The sequence below is a fragment of the Tauraco erythrolophus genome, chromosome 14, assembly GCF_009769465.1.
Source record: "Tauraco erythrolophus isolate bTauEry1 chromosome 14, bTauEry1.pri, whole genome shotgun sequence".
Classification (NCBI taxonomy): Eukaryota; Metazoa; Chordata; class Aves; order Musophagiformes; family Musophagidae; genus Tauraco; species Tauraco erythrolophus.
Genome location: NC_141478.1, coordinates 19651936 through 19669068, shown reverse-complemented (window position 1 = coordinate 19669068; position 17133 = coordinate 19651936). Strand labels below are relative to the sequence as shown.

The 17133-nt window shown below is 41.0% G+C and overlaps 1 protein-coding gene across 1 annotated transcript in view; it reads left to right on the top strand.

Annotated features, from left to right (window-relative positions):
- Nucleotides 1–256: 256 nt before the first annotated feature.
- TBC1D2B (TBC1 domain family member 2B) overlaps nucleotides 257–17133 on the top strand; it is a 34197-nt gene continuing 17320 nt past the window's right edge. Inside the window, exons 1-3 of the mRNA XM_086620172.1 lie at nucleotides 257–622; nucleotides 7574–7727; nucleotides 12658–12823. Of these exons, the coding sequence (XP_086476298.1) occupies nucleotides 257–622; nucleotides 7574–7727; nucleotides 12658–12823 (686 nt within the window). The remainder of the gene's footprint in view (nucleotides 623–7573; nucleotides 7728–12657; nucleotides 12824–17133) is intronic.

The following is a 17133-nucleotide window of genomic DNA, read 5'->3' as shown; positions in this document are numbered from 1 at the left end:
AGCAGCGGCCGATGCGCCTCTTCCCTCCCGCGGGGCCGCGCGGGGGCCCAGGCGCTCCCGGGGCCCGGCCCGCGCGGTCCCGGCGGGCCGCGGGACGCCGCTCAGCGGGCGGGGCGGGGCGGGGCGGCCCCGGGCCTTCGGCTGCGGCCGCTGCCGCGGAGGAGGGGCGGGGCGGGGCGGGGCGCGCCGCGGCGGCCGCACTACAAGTCCCGTGAGGCGGCGCGACGCGGGGCGAGGCGGCTCCCAGGGCGAGGCGATGCCGGCGGCGGGCGCGGAGGCGGACGAGGGCCCGGCGGGAGCCGGCGGGGAGGGCGCGGGGCCCGGCGGCGGCCCGGCGGGGGAGCAGGCCGGCCCCGGCGCGCCCAAGCTCTGCGGGTACCTGCAGAAGCTGTCGGGCAAGGGCCCCCTGCGCGGCTTCCGCAGCCGCTGGTTCGTCTTCGACCCTCGCCGCTGCTACCTCTACTACTTCAAGGGGCCGCAGGACGCGCTGCCCCTCGGGCACCTCGACATCGCCTCCGCCTGCTTCAGCTACCACCAGCCCGAGGCCGGCGCCGCCGCCGCGGGGGACGAGGCCGCCGCCTTCGAGGTGCACAGCCCCGGCGGCGCCGTCGCCGTGCTCAAGGTAGGCCCGGGGCGGGCGGCACCGGCACCGGGACCCGGTCCGGCAGCACCGGGCGGGCTGCGGTGGGCGCTGGGCGCCGAGGGCCGCTCGCCGCCCGTCGCAGCGTGCCCGGCCGGGCCGTTCCCCTCGGGCTGGGGCGCCCGCGGAGCGCGGCGGGACCCGCGTGGGCTGCGCCTCCGCGGCGGGACTGCCCTCCGCTGCGTTTTGTGTATTTTTTTTTTTTTTAAAGAAGAAAAGTAATATTTCGCCAGCGTAGAGTAGGTCAGCAACACCAGGCTGTCCCTAAAGTTAGTTTTTTTGTTTTTGTTTTTTTTCTCCTGTACGAGTTTGTTATTAAAGCGCTCTCCCGAAGGGGGAGAAAACGCTTCTGGTGGGCACGGTCCTGCTGGAGCAGGATGGGCTGGCTGGCTTGGTTGAGCGGGTTCTGTGGAAAGGTCTGGGGAGAAAAAAGATTTCCAAGGAAATCTAGCGGGTTGTGGTTTTAGAAGTTGGGAGGGAGTGGTTGGTTTTCACTTTTGGGGTGTTTATTTTGAAAAGATGATGCATGGTAGAAGTCTTCATCTAGACTGCTTTGGGAGGAAGGAAGAGGAGGAGGGAGAATTGTTTCCTGATAGTAGCAGAGGCTGCTTCTCGCATTGTCTTTGCAAGGACTCAGACCTCATCGGATGAGAGGTAAATGTTAGGATTGTTTTACGTATTATTCCTTTGTTATCATACCCAGGAAAAAAACCCAAGGAAACCGTTTCTACTCAATAAAGAGGAAGCGAATTATCCTGAGTATCTATTATTTTTGATGGCTACTAAGACCTATATTTCCCACAAAGAATGTTCTTGTGCACTGAATGTGAGTTTTCAAGTGAACTGCGTTCCTTTTTAGCAAAATTAGAGTATAATCTGTGAAGTTATTAAAGTAAACCAGCAGAAATTCCTATTGAATATTGGAAAAGACTTTCCATATACACTTATTTAACAGTGGAGATTTGAGCAATGATAATGAATGCTGAGTTTGTAGAACATGATTGTTTAAAGCTTTTCAGTATTCTGTTTTTATAAATATAAATGTTTGTCAAAATAAGGAATCATTAACATATTTTGCTAAAGAATAAGCAAGTAATTTAACTGGACAACTAATATGATAATGATTTTCACTATGTTTGGTTAAGGAAAAGCAGTGTAATCAGCAGTTTTGCATGCAATCAGGTGTAAAAACTACCTTTTTCTTTAGATAGCCTTAACTTAAATTTTTACCGCTTTTCATGAATCTGCCTTTATAGCCTGAGTGTTTATGTAACAGAAGATAAAACTGCAGACTTGGTGTAAGCTTTGATTTTTTTTTTTTGATAGTTTGAGGGTTGGTGTGGTTTTTTGTTTTTAGTTAATATCTAGTCTTTTTTTTTTTTTGTGGACATGTCCAGGAAAATACATAATGCATGTTTTGTTTTGAGAATTCTTTTTGAATAGGAGGGCCTGTGTTGAGAAACATGTAATTTATGCTTAGGATTATAGTGGCAAATACTATATGCCACCTGTGTAATAAGCTAGTCTGTCAAACAGCACTCTAGCAGCAGCTTCAGGTGTCTTCTGCAGTCATAAAGATATGAGTCATACTCAGCACTGATGCTCAAGCATGAGGAAAGGAGATTTCCTTTTTCATGTTTTTCTTGGTCTGTGATATTGCTCCTCTGCCCATACCTTTTGTATTTGTTTTTATCCTGTACTCTTTAGGAAAGAACAGGATTGGAGCTCTCTTCATGGTTCTCTTACAGGGATTGAGAAAAGGTGCCCGTTAAGGAAGTCAAGGTCATTTCTGTAGTTAGCAGAAAAAAATAAATTTTTATCTTCTGTCTCTCATATTGTTACAATGCTTGCCCTAAAATGGCCAAGCAATTGTCCATAAAAATGCTGTTATGTTATAGGTGTTTACCATAATAAATAAGGAATTAGTGAAAATCTTGAGGGATATTGCAGGACCAACTGGCCGTTTGTGACTGTGTGATTCACCAAGGGATAAGGCTTTTGCAGCTGGGATTAATTTTCTTCAACCCAACATGATAGTTCTTTAAGGCCTTTAAAAACATTTTTCAGCTAATTTAGGTAGAAATAGAATTAAGAATGAATACAAGATGTTAGATTAAAAACAACAACAACAACAACAAAAAAAACAACCAACAAACCCCTGCAGTGACTGATCCAGCTCCTGTTGAAAACAAATGGGATTTAATCTGTCAAGGAAACATTACACATGGAGCACGAGGAATAAAGTCAAGTCGAACATGGTCTTCACCCTCTAACTCACATGCCTTGTTTTCCTCAATTTGCTGCTTGTTCAGAATTTCCAGATCTTGTGATCTGGTCTTTCTCATTGAATATTATGAGCTGAAAAGAGCAGTAAGAAATCAGCAACTGGAATTCCAGATTGCTATGATGGTGCTGTTGAGGAATGCATTATTTCTTCATAATGCTTCAGTTTTTTGTTAATGTAATGATTTCATCATCTGGATTGCTCAGTCTTTGTCATTTAATGGGAGCTGAGGACTGTATGATATACTTGTAATTTGTTTCTCAGTTTAATATCAATTTCAGGAAAAATATACTGTAGCCTTTACAGCAAACAAGGCAAATTGCTAATAATTTAGAAATGTAGCTAACCAAACTGACATTTGCATGGTTGCAGCTTTTCTATACATTTCAAACAGTTAAACTACATTAGAAGCTGCTAAGTGTATTTAAAAAGCTTTTCCATTTAAAGTATTTAATAGATACCATCACTTTAGGTAAAGAAGCAGAGAAAATTGCGTACTTTATGAATTATGGATAGATTATGTTTGAGAATATTTTCATGGAAAGGACCTGACCCTGCAACTCCTTGCTGTAACACAGAATGTTGGTAATACAGTCCAGTGAGTGTTCGCCTGTGTTTGCACAGTGATGTCTGTCATTAAAGGAGAAAAGAATTAGCATTATGAATGTATAGAAATGAACAAAGGGGTAATTTCTCATTTATTTTTAAAGCAGTGTCTTGTAGTGACACAGTATGCTTGCATTTGGAACAAAGAAACACTGGCCAGCGATGATGGCTGGGTTGTGTGTCTGGTCACTTGTGTGTGGATGACGACTTTGTGAACAGTGGGGGATTGGGAGGGGAACAGAAATTGCACAGACTTTTTAAAGAAAAAGAACTTTCCTAGGTTATTGGCCAAGTAGTAAGCGTTCCAGACACTGCAAATTTTGGAGCCCACATCCTTGAAAGTATTGGACGCCAAACTTGCTGAATTCAGAATTGTTTAGGAGGTTTTACTCTAATTTGTCGATAACCTTAAAGGATGTGGCAGTGATTAATAATGGGGTGCTTGAGCTTAGATAGTATTGGGCCTAACTCAGTAGCGAAGGTGATTTGTTTTCTGAGCTGATTTTTTTTTTTTTAAATTTTAATATTGGTTAGTTATTGCAATGCTTTAATTAAAAATCGGGCTGCCCTCCAAAAAAAGCCATCTGGCTCCAGATTCGCTGTTTGAGCATAGCAGGATTAGTAAATCTTAAGAAATGCAAACTTTCTGGTGATGTTCCCTTTTACAAAAAAATGCTTGAGGGAGAGTTTGTCTGTGTTAAGGATTGTGGCAAGAATTTACATGAGTTTCCTCAGAACAGCAGGTCTGCTTGTTGCATTTCTTTGGACTCCTCCTGAAAGCATTTAATATTGGCGTACATGTTCCACCAGTGGGTCCAGGCAGAGGGTGCCACTGGGTAGTTGTTTTCCCCAAATAATTCTTCGGTTTGTGTCATGTGTGCATCGAAAGCAGGCAGTTCCTGCAGCATCCTTAGTGGGAGAATATAGGGAATGGTTTTAAGCAAATGGCAATAATTTTCCATCGTTTATGTTGAAAAATACATGGGACTGTATGTCTCTTCGCTTACAGTGCCTTTTGTTCCTACTGTTGCCCAAAAGTTTGCAATAGGAATTCCTTGTCTTGCATCAGTTCAGATGACATTTATGGTGGTTTTTCTTCTCACAGAAATGTCTCCATTAAAATGTGACTGACTAAAGTTTGTTCTTGCTGCAAAGGCAAGAGAAAAATAAGGATTTTTTGTGATACCTGATCTGTGCTGCACCTAGTTAAATGTTGTGTCTCTCATGGTGTGCAGTAGCCAAATACACAGAGAAGTCATGAGAAAAGGGGCAAGCATAGGAGTGTTCCTTTTGAGAGGTGAACTGAATTAAAAAAATGTTTGCAAATTTGTATTTTGTTTAGGAGTAGGGGAAGAGGGAGACTTAAAATATTCTATGTGTGGTTTAAAAAAATGTCCATTTCAAACAACAAGCTTCAAAGATTAATTTTGTTTAAACAAAACTCATCTTAACAGAGATTCTCTGGATACTCTTTTACTTGTGAAGTAAATAATAAAGATGCCTATATAAACTCAGCAAAACCTGTTCAAAGGGAGTGGAAAACTCCATCAGAGAAGGAAGACCACGTATGGGAAAGAAGGAAGGCAAAGTAACAGGCAGGGTGCAGCAGCAGGGTGCCGAGTAATTCTTGAGAAGATCACTTAAAATAGGGAAGTGAGAAACTTGTACTGTTTGCTGTCCTGTTTTACACTGAAGGACCATAACTGCTCGCTGACCCAATGTGTAACAATGACATCACTTGTAAACTGAGGATGCTGTGTGCAGCTCAGCAGAGAACAAGTGCAATTGGGAATTTAAAAGCGACAACAAAGAGCAGCTCCATTAAAATCAGTTCATGGTTTTCTAAAGACTCTTGGGGAGAGGATAATGGGACAAATTGTGAAAAAGGCTCATTAAGCTGAACTAGTCCTGGGTGGAAATTAATTGTAGGTTTAACTTAGATTGACTCCAGGTGCATTGCCTCATCAGCTATGTTGTGGTAGCAAGGAGAACCACTGAAGTGCTACATCCTGTGTTAGGGGAAACTCTTTGAATTGTTGGTGGTTTTCTGCTGGAGCACAGTAAAATGTTGCTTTACAAGGCCTATGTGCTAGTCTACCTAAAGGGAATACAGGCTCTAAAATTTGCCAGAATTGAAGACTTCCCACTGGATAAAACTCCAAAGAAAATACTTGTGTGCTAGAAATAGGAGAGACGTTTACTTGTTGTAAAAAGTGACTGGACTCTGTAGACTTAAAGCCTGCTGCTGAGGTCATTCCAAAACTGCCAGTGATGGCTGTGTGGATTGATGTTTCCCAGTGTCCAGTTCTTTGATGCTTTCTGAGAACCTCTTGGACACTTCTACACTGTTTTTTGAGGGAAATCTTTTCCTCCAGTTTCCTGTGAGCAAGCAAGAATAAATACATGAAGCTAATTTCCATTTCAGATTGGAAATATCTTGCTTACATATCTTTCTTACCAACTGAGAAAAGTGAACCTGCAGTGTCCTCTTGTATCACCCTTTGGTTTATTTTGCTACTTGATTTGATTTAATAATGCTTATTTGATTTATGTATTTTATGTCTTCCCATGTATATGATGTCGTGAGAGGAACTGGAGCAGCAGCTCAAGGAATAACTGTGTTGTCTGATTAACTTCGTTGCACAGTGCTTTGGCGCCATTTGCTGTAGGATGTTGTGGATGTTAAAGCTCACAAGGGTACAAAAAGCCAAATGGTAAAATGGTAAAATAAAAAGCGATCTTTATGATCGCTAGACACTAAGATGGCAGATTGCTGAGCCAGAGAGAGCACCCTGGGGAAGCATCAGTTCTTGTGTGCTGTATTGCTTATGTTCTGTCTTGTAATTAGCAGCTTTCAGGGTGAAAATATGATGGTAAATGGAAAATATGATGGTCAAATTCAGTTTGACTAGACAAGAAGTGTTCTCATATCAAAAATGAAGACGAATGTGAGACTTATGTGCTTTATGCAGCACTTACTGTACTTTGTAAGGAAACTTGCGTTGTTTGTTGCTCTTTGTTCCTTTGCAGCTGCGCCCTGCAAAGGTACCCTCTTAAGCTGTGATAAGCAGAACAGAAAGCTATTTGAAATTAAGTTGTCTTAGAGTAAACACAGTCATTTACCCAAGTAATGAGGGCTTTTCATTGATAATGCCACCAAGCACTTTGGGAGAAGGTAGGAGAAAGACGGGCTAAAAGGTAGGCACTCTGTGTGCCTTCAGGCCGAAGGACTGAGGTGAGTGTCTCTGCACAAGTGTTAACATGTTTACTAGTGGTGGGTGCTCGTTCTGAGCTGGTGGCTGAGGATGTGTGTTGGAATAAAAATGAGTTTTCCAAGTGAGCACCTGCACTGTCAGTTACCATCACTTGGTCTCCTGTTGATATTTGTAGATTGTTGTTTGGCACACTTTGGAAATGACTCTTGTAGCTGTGATTCTTAGTGAAGCTTAAAGATGTGTTTGAATTCTTGATGGCTTATTACCTATTCATCTTATTGACTATAGGCTTGTAGATTAAATATTTGTGTTGGGGTTTTTTTTAAATATGACCTCTCCATAGAAGTTAGTTAACTCATGGGATCATCAAGTAATATGGTGTGTGGATTTGGTCATTAAAGCAGGAGGCATTGCAATATATTATTAATTTGTTGTTTTGTGCTGATAACAAAGCATATTAAAAGAAGAAAATAGGAATCTTCCTGAGTGTGTTTGAGACCTATTTTTTTCATAATACAGATTTGTAGTTATGCATTTAAACAGTGCTTTGTGTGTAAAATACAAGATGCTGCTTCTGCGTTTTCTAGTGTTTGAGTGTCAAACTTGAGAAAAAACCACAAGTGGTTACTTTTAATGGAAAACGAATTTGGCAAGAAAGTCAGGAATGCGTATTTGTGTGCAAGGTTGAATATATTGGTTTTGGGTGATGATACCTTGCTGGTCTGCTAATTATCCGAGTTGTGTTTTTTTATTGCATTTGGATTTACTGTATTCATATACCAAAGACGTGCAGTGATCTCATCAGCGTTCTGGTTCTTTGTGTTGCAGGCTGCAACCCGTCAGGATATGACGTACTGGCTTCAGGAACTTCAGCAGAAGAGGTGGGAATATTGTAACAACCTTGATGCAGCAAAAAGGGACAGCCGAACTTCCCCTACACCAAGTGACTTTTCCAAAGGTCTTGTTGCCAAAGACAACCCTGGTAGGTTGAAAATTTGAGTTAAAACAGAAGATGTGTTTTCTGTTCAGCGTCAGTTAATCAGTACAAGGCATAGCACTGAGGCAGAGAATGGTCTTAGGAAATTCTTTGTCACAGCTTGTTATCAAGTAACTCTATGTAAACTTTGCATATGTTGATGATGCTAAAATCATTTAACATAAATGTAACTTTATGTGTGATTTCACATCTGTTGATTTGTTTAAAAGCAGCTTTTAAAAATGAATTAAAAGGGAGTAGTCCTGTAACTAGGTTTCATTAAGCAGCAAAGTACAGTTGAGGTTAAAGAGGTTGTCTTTTAGTGGTTGCAATATCTTAAAAGCCTCATGTGTTAGGTATCCTGAGATCTAAACTCCAGTTTTTAACGGGAACAAGTGTATTTTGTAATCTGAATTATTGTATTTTGTTCTTGGAAAAGTATGGTGTGGTGGATCTGTGATTAAAAATTTTCTACCTCGTAAAACTGGAAGACAGTTTGCACTGATAACTACATAACCGAAATTCAGTTTCAGTAATACCTTTAGCCAAGGAAATTCTAATTCTAGAGTAATGTCAGAGTTACAAAAATGTATCAATATATTACACAAAGTTATTCTGTGTTTTTGACTATGTTGCTCAAGCACTTCTGAAATGTTTTATTCCTGAATCATTACAGAAGTGGATTGCTTGCTGATTTCTGTTAACCGTAAATAAGGCTGAGTAAAGTCCTGTTCTGTGCCGACTTAGGCATTAGTAAAGCTCTTCTGGGTTTAAACAGAGTTTTGAGGTCAGACACGTTTCATCAACAGTTTTATATTTTGTTGATTTCAGTTTGCTCCTTCTGTAAACCCGGAAATGTTAAGCTGGCTTCTTCCCTGCCCTTCTCTCGCCTCCTCCATGTCCTATCCCATGCTGCAGGATTGTCTCCTAACCCAGTTTACTGCTTTCGTTTGAGAGCAGCCTGCTTGTGGCTGCTTGCTCAACCACAGCTGGCTTGAGAGCGTGTGTTTCTGTAGGGGCTCAGCTTGATGCTTCGGCTACATCTGTCTAACAGCTGGTCACCACTTAAAGAAATGCCCAGTGCTCTCCCGTGATCCAGCACGGGTGCTGTTCTCACCCTTCCTTATGCTAGTGCAGGAACTAGCAGGAAACACCTTTTTCTCCAGGTTAGTTTTTGGCCATTGTAGCTCCTTGAAGTGGTTTACTGAAGCGACAAATGAGTGCCAGGATGAGCTCAAGAGAATTGTTGAGAATGCAAAGTGGGATGGTTTGAGACTGCCTTTCTGGCAGCAGACAGTCTGGTTAGCAGGTTGTCAAGCCATATCCTGCAAGAACATACGTACTGGTGTGCAAAGATATAACAGCTTGCAGGTGCTGGAAAGGGTAACAGGATTTTGCTCTTTGAAACCTTTGTCTTTCTTACTTCAGCCTCTCGTTCTCTGCTCTGTAGTCTCACTTCGTGCTTTTCGCGGTGTTTCTCTGACCCTGTGCTGTGTTGGTTGAGTTCTGTTCTTTTTCTGCTAGATTAATGAGCGGAATGTATTTACTGTTCGATCAGATGCCTTCCGGAGCCGATGGAAGGGAGGGAACAAGGCATAGTGGCCAAGTGCGGAAAGGCAGCGTAAAGGCGTAGGCAGGACTCTGCCCTCTTTCGGCAGGGAACTGTTGGATCAGGTCCGCTATAAAATGTAACTTCGCCTCAAATCTTTGTTCTTGTTTGTGCTGCTTCCCTCAGAGCTTAGGGACAGCATGAAATTAACGGCTGTCCCTGCAGTCTCTGTAGGTAGATGTTGTTCCCTCACTCCTGTTTTTTTATTAGCAATTACTAGCAATTGTAATCCAGTCACTTTAGATCACTGATAGAGTGTTTTCCTTTCTTGTAAATTGTTGGGGTTTTCTGGATCAGCAAACTGAACCAATTTGGATGGTGATTATGATTTATTTCCAGTACAAGGAATGTTGAGACGGAATAATGGGCTGAGTAGAGCCATCCCTTTCAGGGACAGCCTGCAGTTAAACTGCATTATGTATAGTTTGAAACTGCATTTAGAGAGTCTTGTTTTTGAGGACAAATCGCGATGATGACTTCATCATAGACTGAAGTGTTTAAGTAGGGATTTCCTCTGGAAGAAGGGCAAAGAGCCTGAATGATTGATGGTTGTTTCTTCTTTTTAAACAAGTAATCCCGAAATTTCCCATAGAGCTAGGGGACTCGTTAAGGCTCAGGTTCCATGTTGATGACTGAGATGTGTCTTGTGTTTTTGTTTTTTTTAAAAAAGTGAATGTGCATTCGATGATGTGCTTTATGCTGGAGCATAGAAAATGGTTTGTTTTGCTAGTGCTGGAGTACACATGCTGTTACTAATGTTTTAATTGGGCAAGTAGTCTGTCTTCAGTCCAGAAACAAAATTGCTTGCTGTAGTCTTGCCTGTTTTGTCTATCATCCTTCTCCCCTCTCCAGTTTAGAAATCTGGACTAACTGGAACATAGGTAAAGCTAAGGTACTGCTTTATGGATCAGGCTTGAGAAGGTTTTAAGAATTTGCAAGGTAGTGAAAAGTACTTCAAAATATTTTTCAAAGTGGGTTGTGGGAAAGCTGATGTTAGAAAAGTGATTCTGTAGGATTTGTCATGGAGCTGCCTTACTACCATGGAAGTAAAAGAAATTCTTTGTTCTTTATACAATATGGATGGTTTTGTTTTTTTTCTTGAAATTGAATGTTAATGTAGTTTTTGTAATTTCATTTCTTAGTTATGTTATTCCTCAACTCTTGATTTGCATTAATAAAAAATGGTATGTCATATATTTATAAGATTGCTATGTTTTGAAATAAATTTAAAAACAAGATTTTTTTTTTGTGGTGATGGCATTAGCAACCACGTTACTTTACTGTGCTGTATCTGCCATGTTGTCCGCACCTCTAACCAGTCAGCTGGCTGGTGTAAGCAGGGGATCAGGTACAATGGGCAACCTCAGGAAGTCAGAGAGGATTCAGCCAGACTGATTGGCATGTCTGTGAGGGGAAATGGATTTATTGGAAATTCAGCTCTTGAGCAATTCATTTGCCTGGGCCATACTATGAAGAGGTTTTGTAGTCTTGTCAAATCGTACAGGTAGAAGATGAAACAAGCTGTATGGAAGCAGAAAGTTAGTATTCCAGCTTGGTTTTGGGTGACCCTGAGTTTTTAGTGTTTTTTTGTTGAGGAAGGTGTGTGGCTGCTTTGGGGTGTTTTTTTAGTTGAAACCTGTTGTGTTATCTTTCCCATTTATTAGGCAACAAATATGATCAAAATATAGTTTTATCTAATTTGTCTTAGCTGAATTTTGTTCAGCTCAAACAATCAAGGTCCAAAAGAATTTAGAATTTAGTTTGACCAGTAAGGCACTGAAGAAGTTTCTATCAGCACTGTTCATAAAATAAGGCAGTGTAATTTGTACCTGTATTTGAAAGATGGCATGGTAGACTTCTGTTTCAGGTACCATTTTTCGAGAGTTTGACAGATTTACAGTGTTAGTCATCTTTTATATTTTGTATACTTTATCATAAAATGTTCTGTCTTTCTACTTCTAATCTTCGATATGGGCTAAATAAAAATAACCATCTACTGAGTCATTGGAGAGTGCAGCTTGCTTAAAGATGGTCTTGCTGCTAGTGCCAGGTAATCATCAGAATGAAGACTGAAAGGCTCACCAGTGGTAAAACAGGGTGTCATGATTTCCCAGGGCTTTTTCCCTTCCTGCTGAGAAGTCAGTCAGAAGCCTGTCTAGTGTGTTACTCTCTAATATAACTCCTGAATCAAGTCTGAGAGTGTTCTCAAAATTTTTTAATCCACTGCAGTATTTTGTGAATGATAGGGAGAAGAGTCTGAAAATTACATTTGAGCTGGTTTTTAACTTGCCTGTTCAGAGGGCTTGTAGAAGGCCATAAACCACTTTATGCTTCTCTAATGCTTTTGCTATTCATAGTATATTCCATACTCCACATTTCCTGTTCCCTCTGCCTGCTGGAGGAGAGGTGAGGGAGAAAGCAAGCTATCTAGGATAATGGAAACACTGAGGTAACATACTACAGATTCTACACTGCATGTTGGACAGTGTGGTACCTTGGAGACCTGGCTAGCTCTGTTGGATCCACTTGGACTGTATTAGCTCTGGCTCAGGGCTAGTGCCAGTTCTTGGCTGGTTCCTGTGGAGCCATTCGGAGCTTGCATGAGTTTGCTGGCATGTGTGCAGTGCTGGGCCTGAGCTGCACATCTGCATGGCCCTGCGCCCGATTTGTACATTCGCTGAAGTGCACAGGAGGGTTTGGTGGGATGAATTTAGGTATAGCTGTGTTCAGCTTAACTAGAACTAATAAATCCTTGCTGATCCCATAAGGTCTCTGACGTGTCTGCAGTGCCCGTGCTAATATTATTGGCTCTGGGAATGCCCAGGCTGGATTTGCACAGAGCTGGCTGAAGTCAATTAAGCTCATTGGCTTGCAGCAGCAGTGTCAGTTTTGGGATGAAGTACACCCTGAAAGCAGTCATGGTACTTTTGTGACACTGATTCTGATAGACCTGAACGTGTTCTACAAGAGCATTTTGTGGATTAATATAACTAACCCACCTTAATTTTTATGGCTTTATAGCTGCTTAGGCTAGTTAAATTGATATTGACTGAGTGAGATTGTAAATCATTCATGAAATAATGCTTCATGAGCATCACACGAGTCCTGTTATCCGAAGTATGTGGTTGCAGTGAGAGCTCACTTTGCTATTCTTTGTTTATTTGAACAGAGCATTTTCTAAAGTTATGTTGCACTTTAAAATAAATCTACTGCCCTAACTGCATTACTAGCAGGCTTAGTAGTATGTGACTGTGTAGCCACTGTTCTTTTACTTACTGAAAGTTTTGTCTATTTTTCTTTTTCTCTTTCTCTTTTTTTTTTAAATAGATTTGAGTATCCTAAGTCAAAATGCTTCAGCAGAGAGAGCTAGAAATATTCTAGCTGTGGAGACTTCTCCTACAGACCTGGTGGGGGAACAAGCAGCTTCCCAACCTGCACCAGTCCAACCAAGTGCCATCAATTTCTCACTTAAACAATGGAGTACTGAAATCAAGTAAGTTGTGGATGTGGGAGAAAGAGTTATTATGAGATGGATAGTTGCTGGCAGAGACTATTTTCTACTGAGAGATGTGCATATGTGCTAGGCAGAGCTTTTTTGGAGAACTGGGGTGTGATGGGATGAATCAGGACATGTAGCTCTTCAAGCAAACTGTTTCTTCATTATGCTTACTTGTTTCAGGGCATAGCTGAACATCATTGTGTGGCACTACTGATACCTGAAAGGGGGAGTCAAGTGCTATAACGCACTTCTAGTGATGGCTTTGCTCTCTGAACGCAGGCAGGGAGCTGAGAGTTGTATTCTCAGCTAGCTCTGCTTTTTATCCTTCACTGTGTGATGGAGCTGCTAACTAGCATTGTGGTAGTCATGGTATTTAGTGCTTATGAAGTTATTTCTAGTGATGAAAATCAAAAAAATGTAAGTAATTCTTCTTCTGTTTTCTTCCTAAAAACTTAAAAGCACATGACACAGATAGAAATCAATGTAGTTTGAATCCTGAGCAAAAACGTGCTAGACCCCCTCTGAACGACAGCAAAACCACATCTTGCTCTTTGGCGTTGATTGCTTTAAGGAAAGCAGTCCTACTGTTTCTCAGCTCTCCTGTTAAGATTTCTTTCTAAATGTTTTCACAGTTCGCTCTGCCCACACAGAGCCTACTCAAAGGATATTACAGTGCTATTACAGAGCACTTCGTAAAGCAGAGCTGTAGCTTTGGTTAACTAGACCACATCCCTCTTGAGCTGCAAGTAAAATGTTGTTGTTTGGTTTCATCAGCAGTGCTAAGTTAAACAGATTCCTGTTAAAGCTTTCCTGTTTTCTTTTTTCAAGGGAGTGTTGTGGGTTTTTTTAATACTACTGTATAGGCTATCATTTAAATTCTACAAAAGATGGCTTATGCTGGATTAAGAATTATGTAAATCCTATACTACAGGTCCTGTTTAAACTGGTAGTCTTGTATGAGTTCTTGGTTTGCGTAGCTGCTTCTTTGCTTTGGTAGAACTTAAAGTTGGTCATAATAGAAGGAAAATAACGTGAAACAGTTTCCATTAGGTGAATTCCTGTGTGAGACGAGTGTTTCTGGCTTTTAAAAACCTTTTTTTTGATTCTTGTGGTTTTTCTTCTGTATTGGGGATGATACGCTTTGGGGAAGTCTAGCTAGAAGGGCAGGGTGAGGGTGAGCTGCGCAGTGTTGCCTGGCTGGTGTGTGTTAATGTTTCTTTGTAACTGAGCAGAAAGGTGACAGTGGAATTGTGGCTTGGGAAGCCCTTTGGGCTGGCAGGAAATGTTTCTGGTGGCAGTGTTCCAACAGACATAGTAACACGCCATTCAAGAGTTGGCCTTTCTCTGTATAGCTGTGATCCTAATGACTTGGAGTCCTTGAAAGTCTCGGTAAGAAAATTTCACGCTGTGAAGCCCTTTCAGGCTGAACACCACCTTCCCTCATTCCACTATTTTTGGAAATATTCAGATGCAGTGGTTCATCTGTCTGAAAATTTTCCTGGGAAAATAATGTTTATTGTATTTACTAACACTTTTTCTTTAATTCTGTGGGGTTTTTTATATGACTTTCCCTAGTGCCCCCACAGGCTCTGAATTTTAGCGCAGGCATTCTCCCCTGCAAGCTAATACCAGAGGGAGATAGTGTCTTTGTCAGGATTGCTTGTTATGCTCGGACATCCTCTCCTGAGCTTTTGAAATGTCATTTTACAGAGGAGCCAGCAGCTAAAATCTGAAGTGTGTGTGATGTGGACAGTTGTGCGCTACCTTTGACCATGTATTTTGTCATTGGGATAAGAGTCTGACAACCTTGTCAGAAGCTATTTAGCTGCGTGCTAATATGCCAGAACCTCTGACAAATTTGTCTACGTTAGCATAGGCCTTGCGGTGACATGTCTTAAAAGCTATGGACTAGCATTACCTCTGCCTGTTTCGAGCTAGCAGGACAGGAGCACTTAAGTTCCTGTATCTAGTAAGATAAATTTGCTGTGACGCTTGAGTCTGTAGCAGTTTTCACAAGAAAAGTGATGTTTTTCTTTAGCGTAGGTTTGGTTACGCACAAGTGAATTTTCCTTCTGCTGGCTGTCTGCAGCTCCTCCAGAGAGGGATAGGGCATGTGTAATCTTGATTAGGGCTTATTTTGTGTAAGTATTAAAGACAATCGTTATTACATGCTTTCATTCCCCATATCTTTTGTTCATTCAATCCTGCAATGAATGATGCCTGATTAATAAGCAAAACTGGTAATGGTACAAGGGTCCTTCAGACAGCAGCCTTTGTCATTGTACAGCTTTGGTTTATGCTCAGACTATTTTGAATGGAACTCTGGCGAAAAAGCATTAAGTGGTCATGTAAGTCTTGTATTTTAACATGTGCAGTCTCATTTGTCACTTCGTGATTGACAAGTGGTGATCTTTTACTGGGCTGAACAGCATTCTTGGAGCGTGTATCACAAGAAGGTCTAGTTAGTTGTGTTGGACCTCTGTGTGGGATCAGGACAAGATTGTTGATATTCTCATAACAGTGAAAAATAATAACTTTGGAAAATTAAATTGACATAGTAGTGTGATTATAAAAGCTAGTAGCAAAAAAAGCACCACTAAAATGTTAGAAACTCTGTTAGAGTAAACGTATGTGAACAGCAGTACTGTTATGGTTTTCTTCCCTTCTCTGAAATTCTATGAAATTTGGTGCAGTGGTGGGATCTGATCACCTTTTAGAATATGTGTGCACTATCCATTATTTTATTGGATTGTGATTAGTTTTAACCCCAATATTAGAGGATGGATCAAGGTGTTCCTAAAACTTTAGAGTTTTCTCTACATTTCTGGGAGTGTGTATCTATTAGGAACCTAACAGATGTCTTAATCAAAGACTTATCCTTCCTCATGAACACAAGCTATGGCTTTTACGAGGGTATATAGTGATAGGACAAGGGACAATGGCTTTAAACTGGAAGAGGGGAGATTTAGATTAGAGATAAGGAAGAAATTTTTCACTCTGAGGGTGGTGAGGCACTGGAACAGGTTGCCCAGAGAAGTTGTGGATGCCCCATCCCTGGAAGTGTTCAAGGTCGGGTTGGATGAGGCATTAAGCAACCTGGTCTAGTGGAGGGTGTCCTTGCCCATGGCGGGGGGGTGGAACTAGATGATCTTTGAGGTCCCTTCCAACCCTAACCATTCTGTGATTCTGTAACTGCATTTGCATCCTAAATAGCAGTGTTGAAAAAATAATTGGAAAAAAAAAAAGTGAAAAATATGTCTTAGAGTTAAGATACATGTATATTTACAGTCACTAAAGTTGAAACATGCTTATCCACTTTCAAAAATCTATTTTCAAGTACTAGTTGGCATGTATAGACATTTAGGCTTGGATTTTCTTTATCTTTATGCTGTCAGCTACTTGTATCTCATTTATGTGGAATATAGAGTTGTAAACATACTAAATTATAGTAACCTCAAGCTATATAATCATAAAATAAGACTTAAACCCAAAACGTTTAAAAATAAAAATCATTAGATCAGGTCTTTCATAGCGTGTCCCATTGTACTTGTCATACTGTGCTTAGGAAAATAAATACTGGTTTTTAAATTCAACTACCTACTTTTAATCTAATGGAAAGCAATGAAGCAGTGCTATTTCAGTGCCCTTAACAATCCATTGCAAAAGCTTTACAGAATTCAGTGTCAGCTATGGCTGTTCATGGGCCTAACAGCAGTTCTTGAAGAAGCTTTTCTAGAGCTTATTTGACTTCTTGTTCCTTGCGATTTTTCAAACTTTAAAAGGTGGTGTTCAGACAGGCTTTAAATACTCAGGTAGACCAAGAGCAGAAGAGGTGGTTGTGGAGTTGCATGAGATCAGTCACTATTCAGAGAACAGCTATAGAAATGCCAGGTGACACTGAAGAATTTTGGAAATACTTTAGTCGTCACCCAATTTGACCAGTTTAATTTGAACAGAAGGTCTGAATAATGGAATGAGGCTTCTTGCCCCCAGCAGAAATTGTGATTATTTCTGGAAGAAGACTGTATGTGTAGTAGAATTCAATCTTTGCCAAGTTTGCAAATTGATTGTTGAAATAGTTTTATTAGTAACCTTTAGATTATTTTTAAATTATATTTGATTATTAATCAACTCACCAGACTGTAGGAATTTTGCACTGCATAATAATTAGCCTAGAGTTTACCTTGATCAGATGTTAAATCTCTTATGAAGCTGAAAGACTGGGTTGAATCATCAAATGATCTTGAGGGTGTAATATGGGTTACTTTATGCTTAAGGTTTGAAGAGTAAGAAGAGAGAACGTG